Here is a 22,138-nt window from a genome sequence, read left to right on the forward strand (position 1 = left end):
ACCCTGAACTGATTGCCAGCCAATCGCAGGGCACACAGAGACGAACAACCATTCACGCACCCAATCACACCTAAGGACAATTTAGTATGTCCAATTCACCTGCCATGCATGTTTTTAATTAGCACAAAATAACAGTAACCACAACAGCACTATCTGGCACAGCACTATCACAACAGTACCACATAAACACAACAGTGTCACAACATAAGCACACCACAATAAAACCAAAATAATTGTACAACATTGAGAAATTTACACAACATTACCGTGTGTGCGTGTGTGTGCATGTGTGTGCTGAACATTTCTAAGAGAGCATGGATGAATGTTAATATGTTAATTATTAAATGAGCTCTATAATGCTTCAGTGATTTAACAGTGGCTTAAGTGTGCAAGTTACTGCTACAGACACATGCGCCAGCTGTTCTCTGACCATCACATGACTTGGTTAGCAAAAAAACAACGTTTGGTCAGTGCTGATTCGTTGACAGGCGTGATGGCAAAATATAAATGGCAACACCCCCGAAAAAAGAGGAAGTGAAACTTCCTTTATGCAAATCAGACTGTTGGAGAGAAGTGAATCTCCTCTTTGGCCAGGCTTCACTTTTTAATCTTTGAGAATGCCAAGCGTAAAGAACAAAATCAACTAACAGGTTGGCAAACTTTTCTTGATTTTTGTGTTGGTTTCTGTGTGTATGATGTCAAAGTGACAACATGCTTTGTGACGTATTAGTGTTAAAAAGAAGACCATGGAAAGGTGAGAAGTGAGCAAGAACAGGATAACATAAGGAAGGAAGAAAAATGATGAGAAGTAATTCAGGAAATAGTTGGCACGTGAACAAGGCAAAAGGTTGAAAATAAGGAAGGGGGAACGTTGGGAAAGAATAAGGTGACACGTAAATAAGAAAATAACAAGGATAGAAAGAAAGTGATGAGAAGTGACGAAGAAAAGATGTGACAAGTGGAATTTGTGGAGGTGGAATTTGAACATGGTAAGAAGAACAAAAGGAAGGAAAAGGTTGATGAGTGGATGAGAAGTGTAACGAGAACAAGTCTACTTCATTTGAGTTAGCAGTGGTGACCTGTTGCTTCATTGCAGGGAAGTGCACCATAAATGACAACATGAGTGATGTGACGTACGCTGTCGTCAACAAGCCTAAGCAACCGCGTCCACCAAATGAAGACAGGTACACATGGATGTTGTCTACTTATTTCCTCCTCCTCATTCCTTCCTTACACCCTCCCTTCTTTCCTTTCTGCCTTCCTATAATTCATACTTCTTTTTTTGCCCCCTTTCTGCCTTCCTCCCTCACTTCCTTCCTTTTTTTCATTCCTTCCTTTCTGTTATCCTTCCTTCATATGTTGTTCTTTCCTTGTCCACTTGTCACCTCCATCCTTCGTCATGCATCACCTCCTCCTCCTTTCCCTCATCCATCCTTTTTTCCTTGCCTCCTTTCTGACTCCCTTTTTTTTTTCCTTCTTCTTTTCTACCTTATCTTATGAATTTAACTCCATATTGCTCGTTTACTGGTCCCCCTTTCCTCCCTTTCATTTGCCACCTCTATTCTTGATTCCTTTTTTGGGACGTTCTCTATAGGACACTGCACAGCTTCCATCACTATGACAACGATCCACCGACAACAGCGCCATTGTACAGCATGGTCAGACCTCCGGAGGGTGCTGTGAGTTTGGCTCATGGTGCCAAACACACTGCGGGATTAGCGGGATTAGCTCTTAGCGCTGATGTGGAGCAGGTGTCAGGTAATGACTAACCCACACAGGAACATTTTGCCAAGGTTCTCATAAAGAGGTCTTTGCAAATTGTTCCCTTGAAAGGCACCTTATCCATTCCAGTAATAATTATTTTCTTTGTGAACAAATGCAAATTAAAGAGCAAAATTATTTAGTATTCCACACAATTGTTGTACTTTTACCAAAACCGTTCTCAACCTATTTACACATTCAAGCTACTAACAAGATACAACAAATGATACAAATAATTATTATTTTTTATAATAATTACTTTAATAAATAATAATTACTTTTTCTCTTTTACAGGCACACACGATGATTACGAAGACTTGTCCACCCCTGTCACCTCTGTGATTAATATAAATGACGAGTGTGTGCGTGATGAACTAGGTCAGTGGAAATTCTTGAATTGTTTGTTGAACAAGCTGGAAAGATGTAGCAAGCAAGCGACATCATGGGTGATTAGTAAACAGGAGAAGTGAATATGGAAACAGGTGATACGTGAATATGGAATAGAAGTGTGCAGAAAGTAAAGTGTGACAATTAAGAAGGGCGGAGGAAAACATGAACAAAGACAGAAGAACAGAAGGAACAAAACAGGTGCCAAGTGAACACGAGGTGACAGTGAGCAAGAAAAAAGAAAGATGGGACAAAAGTGATAAGAAATGAACAAGGAGGGAATGTAACGAAGGAAGGAAGAGGGAACGAATGAGGAAAGAACACAAGTAAAGAGTAAGAGGGCAAGGGAAAAAGTTGGAACAAGAGTAAGGAATACATGCTAAAGAATTATGCTAATTAAACCTGTTGTGTTGTCAAGTCAATGTACAAATCATCAATGTTACATAGTGCTGTAATTTAATTTGGGTTTTGTTTCAGGATTTAATTACAGAATACAGAAGCCAAGAGGACCCAGACCACCCCCTGTTGGATGGACATGACAGCCATCCACTAGTCGCAATTGGAAATTTCCAGAATTTGTACCCCGTATGTTTGTTCTTCTTTAGAATAAAACAAAATTCCTAATCCTTGTCTGAAACATAAACTATAACTTAGAATTACCAATGAGCCCCTGAACAGGGAGGCACAATTTTTTTAGCTAGCCTTTAGCATCTTAATTAGCAGCTAGCCCATGACTATTAGCATAGTCTTAAGTGTTTTGCACTCAAGTGTGTTGTGCTTTTGTTATGCAACTAGTCACCAAATGAAACAAGAATTTTTTTTTCATTCATTCTTCTTTATTTAACCAGAGAAATCCCGTTGAGATTAAAAACGTCTTTTCAAGGGAGCACAGGCCAAGAGGCAGAAAAAGACAATTACAAGACAATGAAAATAACATGCAAATGAGTTAAAACAGGCAGTAAAAAGACAATTACAACACAAAATGACATACAGGTTAGTTAAAACTGTCATGTTCTGTTGGTTTTTAGTTGTGGGTTTATTTTTGGTGGTTCTGTTTTCGCCCTGTGTGGTTTGTTTCTGTTCCTCTCGCAGCAGCCCTTGTTACTTTGATTTTGCCCCCTCCTGTGTATCTACCAATCAGCTTCCTCATCCGATTCGTCCCTTCTAGCTGTTGCGCTTTTGTCTAATTAGTGTCCATGTATTTAAGCCCCAGTTTTGTTCCCGCGAGTTGTTGAGTCATTGTCTATGTCACATGTCATTGTTTTTGCGCCTTGTCCAAGCACACGCCTGAGTTGCCTGACGTTCCCTAAGTTAAGTCCTTTTGTCTCTATTTGTATCAGTTCCGGGGTTCCCCTTCGACCCTGAAGCTGCGTTTGAAATGGATGTCTTTGTGGTTGTTAATTTACTGTTTGCTACCCTCATTTTTGGCCGTCCTTTTTTTATTAAACATACATTTTTGAGTTCAGCTCACTTCCAGCTTCCCTGCCTTTGGGTCCACCTCTGCTCACCATCATGCCTAAACATGACAAAAACAGATACAATTTATAGAGGCTGTCTCAAATGCTCTGTCTGGCTTCAAAACCGTTCAATGAGAATTTCTGTTAATTTCCAGTCCTTTTGCAGCTTGTTACATGCGCGAGGAGGCAGAGAAGACAAACCGGAACAGAGAGCTACAATTGATCATTTGAACGTGAAACATACAACTCAACACTTCTCTGTGATTAAGTTACAGATGTAGGCGGGCACAAGTCCAAGCATGGCCTTGTAAATAAAAGTGTAAAAGTGAGTCAGTCTCCTAGTGGATAAAGAGGGCCATACTCCTTTGGAATATTATGCATGTTAGCTTAGCAATTAGCCAACAAGTATCTGAGAACATTTGCCCTTTTAATAAGTAAGTTCCTACCTAACACAAGATTCCTTAGGATCTGGCCTCAAGCCGCAGCATAAATGTAAATGTAGGAAAAAGCTGAAGTGAGACTGACAAAACGAGCGATGAGTGATTCGATTTCATGTGATGATGTGATTTAGAAAGAGCTTGTTGCTAGGCAACAGAGCGGCTCTCCTTTCAAGTTTTCCCTGCTTGTTGTATTTTTTAAACAATCAGGTCAAAGTGAAGCTCATTGGTAACCATGACAATAACCCCATCATCGCCATTGCCCATCTTCCGTCCCTGCTGCTCCTTCCTAGGTTGGAGGCGGCCTTGAAGGGTGTCCATGTTGCACAGGAAGTAGTGGTCCTCATCACGATGTCATTTCCTGCTTCTTCCAACCACAGGAGCGAACATTCCTCATCTGCGGTTCTTTTTTCCTGGCCATCTTTTTTGTCTCCTTCCCTCCTCCTCTCTGCCTGCCTCTGTGTGTGTGTTTATGTGCACGCGCATGTGAGTGCATGTGTGAAAGTGGAAAAAAGATGAAAACATCAAGTGAAGAAAATGACAGGGGGAGAAGCAGTGGAATGATTACAGGCTTGAGTGTTCAAACCTTAAAAGTCAGCAGACGTTATTTTGGGCCTGAGCTTCCACTGAGGAATGCTGCTGGTTCTGCTGGCTCACACCCTGTGACCACGTGACATCAGTCCTCACTGATGAGACTGTTGTCATAGTAATCAGCACCCCCTCTAACCCCCACATAAACTGTATTCTCTTTGCATGAATCTAAAGACAAGTCAATGATATTTTGTATTTTTTGGACTGTGGTGGCATAAGAAGGGGATGATCCAAGATAAGTCTGAGTCAGCAGTCTACTGTAAAATATGGGGAGGGTGGTTTGGGTCCATCCAACTCCTGAGTCGTGGTTTCCAATCCTGCTTTACAGTCAAGAGGTTGCTGGTCCAAATCTCAGTTTTAAGTCCTTCCATCTTGTCTCCAAAATCATTTATGCTGGTTTAGTGAAGACACTAAATTGTTCATACAGATGTAAACGATAGTGTGAATGACAGTTTTACTATGTGTGCATTTGTCCCCATTTCCTGGTGATCAATCTAATGTTTGTCCAAAAGAGAAACCTTTAGTGTCAACTAGCCTCTCAGCACAACAGAACATTTAACACCTTGATTAGCAAGTAACCCCAAATATAGAGGAGCTTTTAACATCTTAATTTAGCAAATACCCCACCCCAGCAATATAAAGGAACACTAATCTTCTTAGCTTAGCCAACTGATGAATATGGAGCAGAATTTAGCATCTTAATTAGCAACTTGCCTCTGAATATTGGTGAACATTTAGCCTCCTGGCTTAATATAGTAGACGAGATTGTCTATATGTGTATATTTGACATTAATGCTTGTCTATCTTACACATGTGCTCTTTGATCGATGATCAGTCCGTTATTGGAATATACACTGTATATTCCATGACACTTACTTGCATTGACTTGGTCAAACTTTTGTCCACAATTTCCTTGCAATCGACTAGTGACTGATTGGTCTATATGGGTGTACTGTTCCCCTCATCAAGTTAGCGGTGATATGCTGACTCAGTATAAGGTTGAATTTGAATATGGTTTCGAACGAGAGAAGGCTAATTTTGGTCAAGTGCATTCAAAGAAACTATCACCTCACCCATTTTAGCCAGGACAAAGCCTGTCAAAGAGTGTTTTTTATTATTATATTGGGGTCATTCCAACACTTCAAATTTATCGAAAAATATTACTCCACTTTTCTGATTTTCTGCCACATACTTTTCAATAATAGGTAATAAACTATTGATGGCTTGACTATCTCAGTTATTTAGATTATATATCAACCACTGAGCTGCAGGTAACGTGGATGCAAATGCAGACAAACGTTGGCTTCCTCTCCAGAGTTAGCTGGACAGCTAGCTGTTACTGCTGACCATGAGGACTAACGGAATTATGTAAAGAAAGTTAAAATTTATATATATATATATATATATATATATATATATATATATATATATATATATATATATATATATATATATATATATATATATATATATATATATATATATATATATATATATATATATATATATATATATATATACACACAATAATTGCCTTCTTCAGATAACATCTAAGATGGTTGTATGAGGTAGAAAGAAAAAATGTTGTGAAATATGAAAAAATGTTTTTTTTTAAATATGAAAAATACAGGCGAGGACATGACTCAGAAACTTTACCAACTCTTTTGGAAAAATGCTGTCTAGCCCAGCGTGTCATGTGATTCACTGCTACTTCTTCTACCATGCTAAAAAGGTAACAATAACAGGCTGCAGGCAAGTTGGAGGACATGTTGCTTGTATAATAATTATTTGAAATGTTGTTTATCAAAACAAATGTTTCCACGGTTACAAGAGACAGCAACGAAAGAAATATGAAAAATTTTAGTCATAATATTTTTTAAAACTTCATATCTTTTTTAATTCGATTTGGTCATTAGGGAGTGGGAGAGGAGAAATGGCATTTAAGGGACTGTTTCAGATTTATTTGCTATTTTTTAAAGCGATTTTCAAGCACAGGTATGGTCTCAGGCCAAGTAACTTTACTCAGAAACTGCAGAGCAGTTTATTTGACAGTTCTTGAAATGTGTCCTTTTTAATTGCAACAAGATAATCTCTCTTTAAAATGCAATCAAATGAAAAATGCAAGTAGGTATAATTTCCATTTAGCTGTCCGATTTTATAGATTGTTTATCATGCACTGTGTCGGATGCAGCTTTGACTGGTCGCCACTCACTCGCATCAAAATTTATTTATTTGCATTAGACACTCTGGAAAACATCTGTACTGCTCACAGCCATTAGGGGGCATATTTGATATGTTGTACCCCAGTACGGGAATGATAATCATGTGTAGGTTTCTTTCTTTTGTGACGTTATCACTCAGCCTTCACACACTTTTATTGAAGGTCCGTTTGACCTGAGTGTCTCCATCCACCCATTTTTCTATCCCGGCACTAGTTTTTCATGGTGTGTGTGACGTCCATGTTGGTTTTCCCCATTCAATGTGCTGCATCAATCTCCCTTTCCCTTTCGCTCCCTCTCTCCACAAATCCACATCTGCTTAAAGAGGAGAAAAACAGCAGAATCTGGATGGAGCGTGCCGTTAACTCGCAATTTAGAGGGGGGATTCTCCACTTCAATATTGTTGTTTTAAACAAATTTGAGGTGAATTTGCATAAAATATCCGTAGTTATTTTGAAAAACAATCCACAGGATGCTATATTTCATTTTAAGGAAGGGTAAACTAAAACGTCGTTAGATAGCCTTCATCATGAATATTTATCACCCCTCGTATGAGCCGAGTGGTGGTACAGTCCAGATGGGGGGCGCACTCACACACACATACACACACTGAGCGGAGCCGAACCGAAGCAGGTTAAGTGTGAACTAGCAGGCCGTTTCTGTCTATCTCGCCCGGATTATCCACCCTGTTGTCCTTGGTATCGGCACCAGTAGCCGTGAAGCAGTTTCCCGGTCGACCTCCCCCGGTACCGACTGGTCTCGTACAGCCTTCATGAGAGGAGAAAGCGACACGAGACACTTAGGATTCACGAGCTAACCGGACCCCCCACCCCTCCCCTCTTGTCTGCTCCCAGGTACGTCTGCTAGCTGGTGGTGGTGGTAGTCAGGAATGGGGGGGGGGGGGGGGGGTCGTAGTGTTGCGTTGATGACTGTCTCACTTCGACCAGCGCATCCACGTTCATCTCATGCTGTGTTTTTGTCCGTCTTTATTACCAATTCCCCCCCATTGGCCTGGGAAGGGGGGGGGGGGGGGGGGGGGCTGCGATCGACTGCGAGTGGGGAGGAGGGTGATCAACACAGGTGGGGCTTTGACCCACGACACGCGGAACGTTAGTGTCCTCGTGCTTAGTAGGGGGCCGTGTACCCCCTCCCCTAAAAAAAAAAAGATAAGAGGTTAAAGAGGCCATTAATGTCTGTGTAGTCCCGTGTGTGTGTGTGTGTGTGGGGGGGGGGGGGGGGGGGCATAGGTTTGTATGTGTGTGAGTGTATGTGTGTTGGGGGGGAGGGGGGGGGGGTGCTCCAAGCAAAGGGACTCCAGACACTGATCCATTAAAGAACAAAAGGGGGGTCGAGGGGGGGGGGGGGGGGGTAGTCCAAGGCTTGGTCCATGTTTGTCATTCCACCTCCATGTGCTGCTAGAAGGGAGGGGAGTGTTGCGGCTTATCAGCGATCGATAAAGTCCCGTCACATCGGATTGAAGTGTTGAATAAAAGCGGATTGCCCTGTGAAGGAGCCTCTGATCTGCCAGCAGATCAGTCAATCAATCAATGTCCGCTTCACTGTCATCGATCAAGTGACTGATCACATCTGACGTCATCATTCGGCATCAGCGATCCATTGAGCTCAAGGGGAAAGTCATTTTTGTTGATCCATGACTTCACCCATTCATTGTCCATACTTCTTATTCCTTATTAGAATTTTAGGTGATCCTGAGTTTCTGGGGTTTGAATCCGGGCAGGCTTCAGCTCACCCCAAATCCTAATGAAGATAAGATCGTTACAAGATGGATAGATTTGTTTTTGGTGCTAACTTGTATGATGGATGATATCACCACATCGCTTAGCTCCGAATAGGAGCGAGCAAGTGCGCTACCTTGAAGTAAGGCCAGATACTGATGCCAAGTATCAGTACTTCCCCATGCCTAGTTGTGAATAGTAATGATAGTGTTGTACTGTTACTATTCAATGTCAAAAGTTCACCCCCCATTTTCCTTTTATTCAATTTATACTGTCACACAGTTTGTTTGTTTTTTGGTGACCTGACAAATAAAACAATAATTTGACTGATTGATTGGAGCCCAATTTTATTAGCTGTAGCTTCTAAAAATTCAGTAATCGGCTGTAAGGTCATAATTTGCTGATCGACTGATGAAAAATAGAAATACAGCAAACATAATTTCCTGCACTGCTTCTGCACTATGCTGTTGGATTTTTTTTTTAATTATTGTTTTGCTTTGGGTGGGTGTGGTCTTGTCATTTTTTGTCCCATTAAATTTAATTTTTGTTTGTGTTTTTTTGGGGAGATATCCACAGTTGTTGTTATTTTTCACTATACATTCACTAGGTGTTGAATTTTGACTTTGTGGGCTGTGCCAATCCCAATCCCCAGTGAATAGTGGGAGTTGGATGTACAGTTAATAAACGAGTTGTTTTAATAGATCACCCCATCCAATCAATAATTTTTTTTTACTTGATTGGCTCCAAAATCCTGATCATTTAAAGACCGTCCACCGCTGTAGTCTCGTATCGAGCAGTGAAACTTGGCAATTTATGATGATGATCTGTTATGATAGACATGTGACATGTCCACCCAGATTTATGTCGATTGGTTAATCTGATGGAGGGCCTCATTTTTTCAGACTTTTTAGAGGCAGTCCACCCAATTTTCTAAGGAATATCTAAAGACTTTAAATTAAAAATGTCTTTTTTTGTTTTATAATACAAAACTCTGTGTCTTGTGTCACCTTGGCATGTTGTCGTGTTAAAAGGTCAATTAAAGCTGCAAGTGGGCCCTCACAGCCCATTTTCACAGGCAATACTACACAAATGATTAGTTTGACGCCATCATCATGCCATTAGATTTTTACTGCATGCAAAAAGCTTCAGAATTTAGTGTCTCCCATCTGTGTAGTATACCTGCTTCCAATTTGGGCTCATACTGTATGTTCCAGTTCTCTAGTCAGAGTTCATCAAAGCATGAGGACTGAAATTGGCCCAATATGGCTGCTTCAAACTGAAATGTCAGATTTTCTGGTCAATTTTTTTTCATGGATTCTTTTTTGCTTTTTCAAGCGGCCTTTTATGATAGATACAGAATGTCCTCACAATTTTGTGTTAATTGATTAAAAGTGGTGTTGGGGGGTCTTGGGCTCATTCATTCAAACTTTAGGTGACACTAGTCAACCAGCAGAAACAGGAACAAAAATCATTGTTATGGTTTGAAACCAACTCAGTAGAGATGACTCGTGAACGCTTTTGCTTGCTTAATGGCCGAGCAATTGTACTGAACTGAATTCACATGGTAACAATTAATTAGCCCTAGTTATGGAGACTGCTTCATTTTTATACTCTGCATTCTCCACTTGGCTGGGATTGCCGTATGCCATTACCTACTAAAGACCCACATGCATGTGCATCACGTATGTCCAAAGTCTTGCCCGGGGGCCAAATGTGGCCACTGTTCAAATTTCCACCGGCCCACAGCCCCTGCATGAAAGTAATGTGTGGCCCGTCAGGACTTTAACCACAAAAAGAAACTGCTGGAAATGAAGGAATGAATTGAGCTTTATTTGAAAGAGACAATGCAGTCAGACATAGTTACAGGCTTGCAGTGTAGGTTATATCAAATGTTAATTCTCAACTCGGGTCACTATTGGGGCTGTTCTACAACGTAGCAATACAGTAAAAATGTAAAATGTACGTCAAATGCAAGCCAAAGAAATAACACTATTCAAACATGAATAATCCAATATTACTACCAAATAAAAGCATACTCCAACAAATAAGCTATTTTACATTCCACCAGAAGATGGCAACAGACCTGTAACCCCGCTTTTGGGTGTTTTCGGAATTAGTTCTCCCTCTTAGAACACACCACTTTCAAAGAACGTGTTAGATGTTAGGGGAGCCCTCGCTATGACCCCTTCGTGGCCATTTCCATCCCATTTTGAAAATTAAGGTTGTGGCACAGAAAAGGAAAGTTAACAAAATAAATGGCCTTTCACTTCTAGTGGACTTTTTTACTTTGGATAAGCAATTAGTAGCAACTGAGGGTTGCTCAAGGACACCTTGACATTGTCACAATGATTGGGGGTTGAAGTTACAAGCTTTCGTTTGTAAGACAACCACCCTTATCAGTACGCCATGCTGCCTCAGAAAGTGGAAATTGCTATATTTTCCCGCTGAAATAAGAAACAACGGTGGGCAACAGTATCCTAACATTATGGTATGATCTTAGCATGGTTTGAATCTTGCGATGCGGTAATCATGAGTGGTTGGCAAAAAAAAAAAAGACTATTCTCTATAGAAATAAATTTTCTGCAAAACTAGCACAATATTTTGTTTTCCATTGGCTACACAGTACATTTTATTTATACAGTAATATGTGTATGTGTGTGTGTGTGTGAGAGAGAGAGAGACACACAAATTAAGCTTATGTTGGGATAGACGTTTTGAATTACTGACAAAAACATTAATTTTCCTCTAAATTTTATTTATTCATTTATTTATTTTAAAATAGTTTTCAACCTCCTACATCTCTTGACTTTATTTCCCAGCAACCAAAAAGTCCAAATTGGAGTCGAATTGTATGAAAAAGGAACATTAATAGGCGACGTGCATGGTCGCTAAGGTATCATTCAAACTGACGTGCTTATTTGCACGTCCCTATGTGTTTCCCCTGGGCTGTCTGGAATGGCATCTAATTGTTTTGTGTGGTCGTTGACGTTTCCAAATATGGTGTACCGTCATTTTTTTTTGTTGTGATTAATGGGGAATGAAAAACGTCTATAAAATCTGGTGAAGGAAGTGTTGCAAATGTGGGTACCAGATTTGTTAAAATATGTAAAAATTATTTATACTTTACTTTGGTTGACACAAAGATTACTCCAGTACAGGTGTTTACTTGAATCTGTAATTATTAAACCTTACAAAGTAACTGTGCTGGTATCTCTTAGCGTTTCCATCCCTTGGCTGTAGTCAGGGAAGACAGGGGGCCAGCGTAGTCCTTGGGGTAACGGCCCTCGGATGTCAACCGTGAGTGGAGCCCCTAACTGAACAAACATGATAACGGGGAAGCAGAGTTTATACTTGAAATTCCAATTTCATCTTCCCAACGCTCTCTTTTGCCCTCGCTGTACTCCTCCCACCGCGTGCTCTCATTCGCGTGTGGGGTTTACTTGAAGACTGCTGCTGGATTCAGTCTGTCAACAGCTTGGACAAGACTGGTGAAACATTCAGTCAATCAGCTAACAGATACTCCTACAAGACACGTGATTGAATCCCGGCGCGACATCGACCAATCAGTGCAGGAGTTGTAATCCATTCCTGCCATTGTTGGCCTATGTTGCCGTGAGAGCCAATCAGGCATCTTATAGGAGTGCCCATGGCATGTGTGTTGACAGCCAACTCGTCAAAAAAAAAAAAAAAAAAAAAAAAAGCAAAGCACTGAGGTGAAGATGAAGTGCGATATGTCAAGGAAACACTATGCGACCTGTATGTTACCTGTTTTTGAACATCAAACAGCCAGTCTGCGTATTGGGAACATTGCGATGTCACAGACAGCGTGCGTGCTTGATGTGTTCATGGAAGTACCTGCTGATGTTAAAATGGCTTTCATAGCAGAGCCAGAACATTCTCAATCTGTTAAAGCAGTTAAATCTGTTGAGCAGTAAATTAACGAGGTAGGTGAAGGGTGAGTTTTTTTGTCATGGCATTTTGTGTAGCGCCACCAACGTCTCTCTCGCTAGCTCTGAGCGAGCAGCTCGCTCCCAGCAAGCAAGAGCGAGAGAAAGAAACTAGAGAGATAAAAAATACACCTTGTACTCCCTTCGTTGAGTTGTTTTAGCATCATCCGTTGTTGTTTTGTTTTTTCTAATGTTTCCACCTTTTTGAGCGACGAATCGTGACAATTGTCGCTTGTTTGGCACATTCAAGTCAGATGAATGCGACCTGGGCGTTCAGACTGAAGTCGCATGTCAAAAGATCGGATACGTATCAGATTTAGTAGCGCATACCCAAGTGGCCCGGATCACATTTGAAAAAATTGGATCTGTCATTCACACTGCCATCAAAAGATCAGATACAGGTTGGATAGGAGAGAAAAATTTAATTGGGTCACTGCAGTGTGAACCTGGAAAAAATGGATTTTCTTTACATGGCCAAATGCATGGGCAACTTCCTGGTCTCAACTAGACCACACCAAACAGCAAATCATATTTTAATTGAAACTTACATAGCAACACTCAAAAAAAGCAAACTTTGGCAGATGATGTGTTAGGAGTGAATTTTAAACTTACTGTAATTATAAGTTGTTGTCAGATGTTGCTAGTTCCTTTTTGTTCCTCCCGAAGTGCCAAATAAATAATTTACCTTCTCGTAACAACATAGCCAGCTACATGTGCTGTCCAACTTATTCTCATATTGTACAGTTTATTAAATAAATTTTTAATGATGTCCGTAATGTCGTAATGTCTTCTCGTACTCAGTGGGGTTGTGTTTGCTTTTGAGGAAAATCACCCAGGAAAAAATGCCTAATAAAATGAAGATACAGTACTGTTGAGAATAAATTAATACAATTTCATGAAAGTCATAAGTGTAGGTCAGTGGACCTGGATCGTTTCGGCCAGCAGAGAGACTTTGAAGACTTTTAGTGCCCACTTTCTGCCATTCATAGGTATCCTGTCACCTATTGTTAACAAACATAATCAAATGTTCTTTTGTGGTTAGTTTAACCTGTAGCCTTCCTTTGCGTGTGTGTGTGTGTGTGTGTGTGTGTGTGTGTGTGTGCGCGCGCGTGCATGAGTGGGTGTACTCATGATGTCATCTGTGTAATGATAATTAGATTTCCTCTGTCTCCTCTCCAGAATGTTCCTCATCATGTTATTATTGGAAAGATGTCATTGCACCGTTATTATGTAATATTGATTTGTGTATGTGTGTGTGCGTGCGTGCTTGTTTGTTTGTGTGTGCACATGTGAACATTTTATTCAAATGCACACATACTGTATGAACACATGCACACAGAAGACAGGATGCGCTGAATAACTGAAAGGAAATAATCACTTGGTCCTTTTCTTTTCCGCTCTTGATGACCCTTGAACTGCAACAGTGGGGACTGTGTGTATGTGTGTGTATGAGACACAGCTGTATTACTAAAAGAGACAATGTGTATTTTTCACAACTTCTGGTAAGAACTTCAAAATAAAAGCTTGCCAAGGCTGTTTATATCATACGAGTTCAAATGCATGCAATACATTTTAGACGATATATTGTATGTTTTTGTTGTAAAATTCTAGTAAAAATAGTTCAGAAAGATATTAGGGTTATAGGGTAGCAGGTTTAAAAAAAAAAAGTTAAAATAGTTCCCTGAAGTATTCTATAGCAGTGTAAATATAGTGCTTCAAAATTTCAGACTAACAGAAATGGGATAGTTTCACCTATTTATTTAAGAAAAACAAATGGAGCAGTGTTTTCAGGGTAGTAGAATCTCTTGTAAAGTTACCTGAAAATAGTAAGCATATACAGGAGTTCTGTGATGTTGACACAGTTTCAAATGGATTTTTATACCAGACATCAGATTTTGCATTAATTACCAGTTATCAGATTTTTTTTTAAAGGCCTATGCTGATAATTGCCTAATATTGCGTTGATAATTAGCCCGGATGATAATCGGTCCCTAGTAATAGTCCCTTCCTTTGCGAGGGGGATATTTGGTAGTTTTTTTTTACTTTTTACGGCAATGTTTGGTTGCAATGTCCAGCCAATGGTAAAATTGACTGAGACAGTCAAGCCAATTTTAAATATACACATCCATCCACAACAGTTGTCTCAAGGCTCTTTACACATTGAGCAGGTCAAGAAGCGTACTTTCATAGATTTAAGAAAACCACATATGCAAGCACTTGGCAACGGAGGCAAGGAAAAACTCCCTCGAAGAAAGAAACCTCAAACAGAACCCTGTCTTGCGCGATTGGGTTAAAATAGGGAGCCAGAAGAGTACAACAACAGCAAGCGTTTGCGCCTTCCGGCTTCCTTGCTTCTGCTCGTGGAAGCTTAACCCACAGTGTTAAAATTAAGTGAGCGGCCGTAACATGAAAGCAGTTTGGTGACGTATAGGCACTTGGCTGAACTCAAACATCCCCCTGAACCCTGCCCTGAGCAATTAAGTAATTGCCGCATTTCTTTCCATTAATTTAGCTACCCCCCCCCCCCCCCCCCCCCACACACACACACACACACAAACTGAGTGCCCATAAAGATTCAATTTCATTATCACTTGTGAAGACAGCATTTCATCAGCTTGTTGAGAGAGTGCTTATCATGTTAAATAACCTCATTGTTTGGTAAGAGTGGGTAGATGTTCTCTTGGACAAATTATCAAAAATGTGCGAGGTAGAAATACAAAAAGAAAAATTCACTCAGAAGTTTAAGCTTACATATGTATGTGAAAATGGGCGGAAAAAAAGTCAGTTTTCCATGATTCCATGTTCCTTTATTAGTGTTACAAAGTGTGCATGTCACCATTTGAATCATGTTATCATTTGCATCACAAGACGTTTTTAAAGATTGCGAGTAATTGAGCTTTGGTTACCATTTGCGTCATAAAATGTCATTAAGGATTGTATGTGTGCCTTGATATTGAATGTCATTTAGGAATGCATGTCGCAATTTGTCATTAGGCCCTTTATTTTATCTAGTTTATAAGTTAAATTCCTTGTGTGAAATATGTCAGAAGATAACATGTACTTTCCTAGACAGGACTGCTTAGAATGCTTGCCCGCTAGTCCTGCTTTGTTTTTGTTAATAAATAGTAGTAACTACATATGTTCTTGAAGTTGCTTTTGGATTCTGAGAAACCACTCCTTGACAGTATCTTCTGACCAAGATTTATCAGTCACCATTTGTATCATAAGATGTCACCATTTGCATCACAAGAAGTTTTTAAGGATTGCATGTGATTGAGCTTTTGCCGCCATTCGCATCACAAAATGTCCTTAAGGATTGTATGTCAATTTGCCTTGATTATGAATGTTGTTTAGGAATGCATTTCACAATTTGTCATTAAGCCTTTTATTTGATCTCGTATATAAGTTGAATTCTTTTCTGTGAAATCTTTGTCAGAAGATAATGTACTTTCCTAGACAGGACTGCTTAAGATGCATGCGCTCCAATCCTGCTTTGTTTTTGTTAATAAATAGCAGTAACTAAATACATGCTGGAAGATGCTTTTCACATCGTGATAATTAGATAATTAGGTAGTGGGGATTGACTGATTATCAGCTGGATCGATTGTCGATGCATATGGGGGTTTTGCATCTGCCTGTTTTGAAAGTCTAGTGGCCAATAATAAATGTAGCGCATGTTTCGGAGTGTAAGGTGCACTTTTTTTTTTTTCCCTTAAAAAAATGACAGTGTGCCTTATTATTGGGTGTACCCTGTGTAAGGATATCAAATTTTAGTTGAATGAAATTTCGCATTTGCTCGATTTTTTTCCCCTCATACCTTATAACACGGTGTGCTTTCTAACCCAGTGCGCTCTATATATGGAAATTTCCCAAAATATACTTGTTCATTGAGACTACGCTTTATAATACGGTGCACCCTATATTCCGAAAAATACAGTGTTTTAAATTATAACATCAGGGAACTAATTATTTACATTTTCAGTGAGCTTTGTAACACATCACATTCTGTTTTTGGTTGACATTAGTTTGAAAACAAGGATGAGAGAATTTCTAAGTCAAGCATCAGTTATTTTAAAATGTTTGAGAACTACTGTGGGAGCTTTTAAATCTTTTTAAGTCTTTTCACTGTCTCATAAACAAGAACACAACCATTGATTTGAAACTATAGACTGAAGGTTGTCCACGTATTTGGGAGAATTTTACTTTTTTAACTTCTCATTTAACTTTTCAAGACATGCTTTTTTTTTTGTCCTATACTACATCAAAGATGTATGATGTCTAAAATGTCTAATTAACAACAAAAGAAAGAACATTATAAAAATCTAAAATGTTGTTTAACAAACAAACCCATCCATCCATCCATTATCTTGACTGCTTATACTCACAAGTGTCACATGAATGATAAAAGCTGTCCCAGGTGTCATTGGGCATTAGACGGGGGTGTCCCTTTAAGTAGTACAAATAACGGCCGGCTGTATTAAATGGACTTTGTGCTGCTCCTTTTGGTGTGTGCGCCTCGGCCATCTGAGGTCAATATAATACAGACATACAAATGTACTATACTTGAAAGTTGTCTTGGTTCCTCTTGAAGCTATAATAATTAATCTTCGTAGAAGATAAATAATAATCGCCCATGAATATGGCATGTTTCCTTCTTACTTGTTTTGCGCTACCATTTTTGTTTGGATTGTATCATTGTGATAATGATGCTGTTTGTTTGCCTGGCTTTGCTTTGAGTTAACAGACTTAAAGGCCAACTTATATTGTTTATAAAGGTGCAACATTTGTTTCATGTTAAGTTTGATCGTGAACTTCAACAGGAAGTGTCAATCCCTTTTTAGGAATTGTTCATTATCCGCCAAAAGGCTGCTTGTTGTGGAGTTAATTTTCCTGCCATCATACATTGGTTGTGTCTAAGTTTTTTTTTTTGGTCACAAGTCAAACCAAAAAAAAAAAAATCCTAACAGCTTGTATCTAGAAAAAAATAAAAATAAAAGATAACGGAGTCAGGACACTTGTTTTAAAACACCATTGTACTTTATTCATTCTCATTGGATTTCATAAAACAATCAATTTGCATCTAATTTTCTTCCCCCAGCCTTGCGGTTCTTCATTAAAGGTACCTCCATAGGAAAGCAGGAGAAGTTTGGCATGTATCAGAGTCAAGAAGGCGTTCGTGTGAAAAGGAAGTACTGGAAACAGGAACACTGTTGTGAACTTTAACACCTGACACTCACTTCTCACACCAACTGGTGTGTTGAAAGTCACGCCTCATAAACTTAAGTCAAGAGTGGCCAATCACAGCCAAGCACTAAAACGAGAGTCCCACATTTTCCTGCGTTCCTTTCGACATATCAGATTTGTGTTTAAAAAAAAAAAGTTATACTGTCAATGCTCAAAGTTGGCACACACATGGGGGTGACACTGACAGCAGGATGTGTGTTGGTGTGTTGTGTGTGTCTCATTTGCTGACTTTAATGACTCCCTTGGTCGTAGATACTATAGCAACAGTTGTCAAGCCTTCCAGACGTGAAATCACACAACCTCAAAAATGACACAACTCTCATTCGCTATTTAGAAACAATTTCATGTTAATTAGGTGGAATTTGTACATGTAACACTTCATGAAAAATGTTTAGAAACCATTTAATTAAAACAGGCATGAATGGTGTTATCTTAAAAACCCAGCCTATTTGTCTCATTTTCAAAACTCAGATGTGTCCTGGGACACCTGGAGTGAAGTGCAAATAACAAATACAGAAACATACAAGCTAGCAAGCTTTTGCTCTTAGCTGGTAGTGTGCTGGTTAGCCTATGTATGCTTTCCTCGCTTGCTTGGTTGCATCACAGTTGTGATGATTAGCGGCTAATTAGATGGAATACACTGCCACGTCTCCTTAATAAAGTTTTAGTCCAGCACAGCAGTCACATACACACACACGCACATACACTCAACCACTCACACACATTGAAGCCCAAAGAAGCAGTGAAAGATCAGCACATTAACTAATTAGCCTGCTGGGCTGCGGGGGGACACCAGAGAGGAGGAATCGACAGATGGACCTGTGTGTGTGTTTCTTGAAGTGCTCTTCAATTTCATGATCATCTATCACCCTGCAAACTTACACTTTGGATGTATTTACATTCAGCGAGGATAATTTTAGTCACAAATTCCACCTTCACAATAAGTGTTGAGATGCAAAAGAGGTGTTAGTTCAGGGGTGTAAAAAGTACAGCCCGCGGGGAGGTTTAATCCGGTGCAAATAAATTATTATGGTAAAGAAGAGTTATAGGGTTGACACCCCTTTTTAATAAATGAATATTTTAACATTTTGGGCAAAGTCGTTGTCCAGATTAATTGAACCTTCTTGTGAATTATTTCAATGTTCTGCCTGTCGCTTGCATGGATAAACAATCAAAGGTTACTTTTGGGACCAATGAAGTTGGGTCGTTTCATATGGCACATTTGATCATTTCTCAATTTTACTGCTCTAATTAGTTACTATTTTTTTTTTCCTCAGTCATGACCTGCTGACATTCTTCACCCACCTGTGGACAACTCCTCCATCCTTTCCCGTCTTGTCCATCTCCCACTATGCTTCCCACTCCCGTCCTTACCCTCTCGCTCCTCCTGCTCTCCTGGCCCCTCCTCCTGCTCTGTGCTCCGGCAGCACCGCCTCCCCCCCTGGTGGCGGCAGGTGGCCGAGCGGCGTACCGGGTTTTTGACACTTCCCTCACCCACCTGACCGTCCACAAGAGGACAGGCGAGGTTTTCCTCGGAGCTGTTAACAGAGTCCTCAAACTGTCGGCCAATCTGACGGAGATGAGGAGTCACATGACTGGACCGGTGGAGGACAACGCCAAGTGTTACCCCCCACCTAGCGTCAGGGCTTGCGCTCACCGGTCTGTCTCACCCTAATTACCACAACTGTCTGTCTGTTTGTCTGTCTGCCTGCTTACGTGTATGCTTCCCCAGCCTGGACTCTTTAGACAACGTCAACAAGCTTCTGTTGGTGGACTACACTGGCAACCGGCTGGTGGCATGCGGATCCATCTGGCAGGGCGTCTGCCAGTTTCTCCGACTAGAGGACCTCTTCAAGCTGGGGGAGCCTCACCACCGCAAGGAGCACTATTTGTCTGGTGCCAGAGAGGCTGATGGGATGGCAGGTAGGCGGGGCTTATCACACCTCCTTCCCACCAGCAGCTGTCGAAAGAAACCAGATCAGAGACGAGTGTTATGACTGGCTTAAAGGACTTGCCAAAACAAGGATGACACTCTGAAGTCAAAGTTTTGCTAAGCTGCTTTGAATTAATGATTTGAATTATCAGCGTATCAGCATGACAGCATTCAATTCGTCACTCACCATCTAGTCCCTTCTCCAACTAGGAGAAGGGAGAAGGAAGGAGAAGAAGTCAGCTGCATTCAGACTGACCCATTAACTAAATGCTTGAGTGTATAAATGTGTTTTTAGTCGGGATTTAAAGATTTCTACTGCGGTGGCTGCACAAACTTCCATAGGTTGGGCATTCCAGAGCACTGGCGTATGAATGGAAAAATCTTGTGATACAGCAGACTTCTTTTTAGCCCGCGAGGTCATTAACAAATCAGTGTTTTGTGACCAAAGTCGTCAGGATGGAACACATGGTGATAACTAAGTCAACAAGATAGCTAGGAGCTAAGCAGTGTAAAATTTTATAAGTTACTAACAACACCTTAAAATCACATCTCAGGTGTACTGGAAACCAATGCAGGCTGGCTAGTATCGGGGTAATATGTTTGGACTTTCTCGTGCTTGTCAAGAGTCTGGCTACTCCATACTCCATTTTGTTATGGCTGCAGACTTTTGATGCAGGACGTGGGAGAAAATATGTTGCAATAGTCAAGGCGTGACATAAATGCATGAATTACTGTTTATGCATCGCTAGAAAGGGCAAAGCTTGGCAATATTGCAAAGGTGAAGGAACGCAGTTCTCGTAGTCTTCATAACATGTTTTAAAAGAGAGATTTGAGACGAATATCACGCCGTGGTTTTTTGCAGACCCACTTTGGGCAATAGTACAATTGTCTAGATTCAAACTGGTATTCTTAAACAAGTGCCGATGATGCTTGAGTGAGTGCTTGAATACAGATCTAATACTATATGGTCACATTGGCACTTAATAATAGTGTGCTGTAAATCAGGCTTGAAGGTCAGCTAAAATAGGCTTATGTGATGTGTTGACTGTCTGGTGTTATCATGATAACCATATCCCTTCTCCCTAGGTGTGGTTGTCCGTGAGGACGACTGGACCAATGACCCCAAGCGAAAGAAAAATGCCAAGGGTGGCAGCCGCCTCTTCATCGGTGCCGCCATCGATGGAAAGTCAGAGTATTTCCCCACGCTTTCCAGCAGGAAGCTCGTGGCTGACGAGGAAAGCGTCAACATGTTCTCACTGGTCTACCAGGACGAGTTTGTGTCATCCCAGATCAAAATCCCGTCGGACACCCTCTCCCTTTACCCGGCCTTCGACATCTATTATGTCTACGGCTTCTCCAGTCGCACTTACGTCTACTTCCTGACGCTGCAGCTGGACACGCAGCTGACACAGATGGATGCTGGTGGAGAGAAATTTTTCACCTCCAAGATCGTGAGGATGTGCTCCAACGACACAGAGTTCTACTCCTATGTGGAGTTCCCTCTAGGATGCACCAAGGATGGTGTGGAGTACCGACTGGTCCAGGCCGCTTACAAACAGAAACCGGGACGACGCTTGGCTCAGGCACTCGGCCTGTCGGAAGATGACGATGTCCTGTTTGTAATCTTCTCTCAGGTAACATGTTCAGAGATTCTCAAAGTGGGGTACGCAACCTTCTTCTAGTGCAGGGGTGGTCAACTCTGGTACCTGTGAGCCACTAGCCTTCATGTTTCACTCCTCCAACTCACCTGATTGAAATGATCAGGATCGTTATAAGGCTTCTGCAGAGCTTGCTGATGAGCTAATTATTTAAATTAGCCGTGGTAGAGGAAGATGTTTGTGGCCAAGTTTGTAGCTGCTTGAAGCCATCACTTTTCAAACGCCATTTTACAGCAAGCAAATAATACTTAAGGACAAACCCATGCATGTTTTTTTCCAGTTACTGTGTGTGTAGTTTACCTTTAAGCACAATATATCTGAATTTAAACGAGGAGTTTGGATTGCATTAATGTTATGTTACGTCACATTGAATGATGGACATCTTGTTGGTCATTCTGATTGTCTCTGGTCGTTCTTCTACCTACTCAGTAGTTTATAATCCACTCATAGGTCACTCATTTAGCCATTTTCAGCAGTAAAAGGTTATTATTTTGTCTATAATTTTATGGCTGATTTATTTTTCATTTACGTAGTACATTTACTGTCGACTGAAAATGACATCACTTGTGCTGATGTCTCAGGTAATAACCAATCACAGCTTTGTTTGTGAATGTCACTGGACCAACAGGTGTGCCGTAATTATGCCAGCCTTGAGCACAGGTCATTTTCAGTCAACAGAAGTGCAAAAATGTGTTTTTAAAGGTAATAATTCTATGTGACATAAACTACTTTTTAGAGTCCCCCTTCAAACTTTCGTGACTTTTTGTT

The 22,138-nt window shown here is 40.5% G+C and overlaps 2 protein-coding genes across 2 annotated transcripts in view; both read left to right on the forward strand.

Moving 5' to 3' along the window:
* Nucleotides 1-586: 586 nt before the first annotated feature.
* Nucleotides 587-2,772, forward strand: LOC148427389 (uncharacterized; the record flags this gene model as incomplete). Its single annotated transcript, XM_088402663.1, has 5 exons — nt 587-650; nt 1,097-1,184; nt 1,595-1,758; nt 2,056-2,139; nt 2,626-2,772. Coding segments are annotated over 5 exons (462 nt in total), but the record flags the coding sequence as incomplete, so codon positions are not given.
* A 4,706-nt stretch (nt 2,773-7,478) lies between these two features.
* plxna3 (plexin A3) overlaps nt 7,479-22,138 on the forward strand; it is a 44,983-nt gene continuing 30,323 nt past the window's right edge. The window contains exons 1-4 of the mRNA XM_088402298.1: nt 7,479-7,706; nt 19,057-19,438; nt 19,512-19,702; nt 20,799-21,346. Of these exons, the coding sequence (XP_088258424.1) occupies nt 19,131-19,438; nt 19,512-19,702; nt 20,799-21,346 (1,047 nt within the window). The 5' untranslated portion in view covers nt 7,479-7,706; nt 19,057-19,130. The remainder of the gene's footprint in view (nt 7,707-19,056; nt 19,439-19,511; nt 19,703-20,798; nt 21,347-22,138) is intronic.

Source organism: Hippichthys cyanospilos, chromosome 2, assembly GCF_059441005.1.
Source record: "Hippichthys cyanospilos isolate Australia breed blue-spotted pipefish chromosome 2, RoL_Hcya_1.0, whole genome shotgun sequence".
In the NCBI taxonomy this organism is placed as follows: Eukaryota; Metazoa; Chordata; class Actinopteri; order Syngnathiformes; family Syngnathidae; genus Hippichthys; species Hippichthys cyanospilos.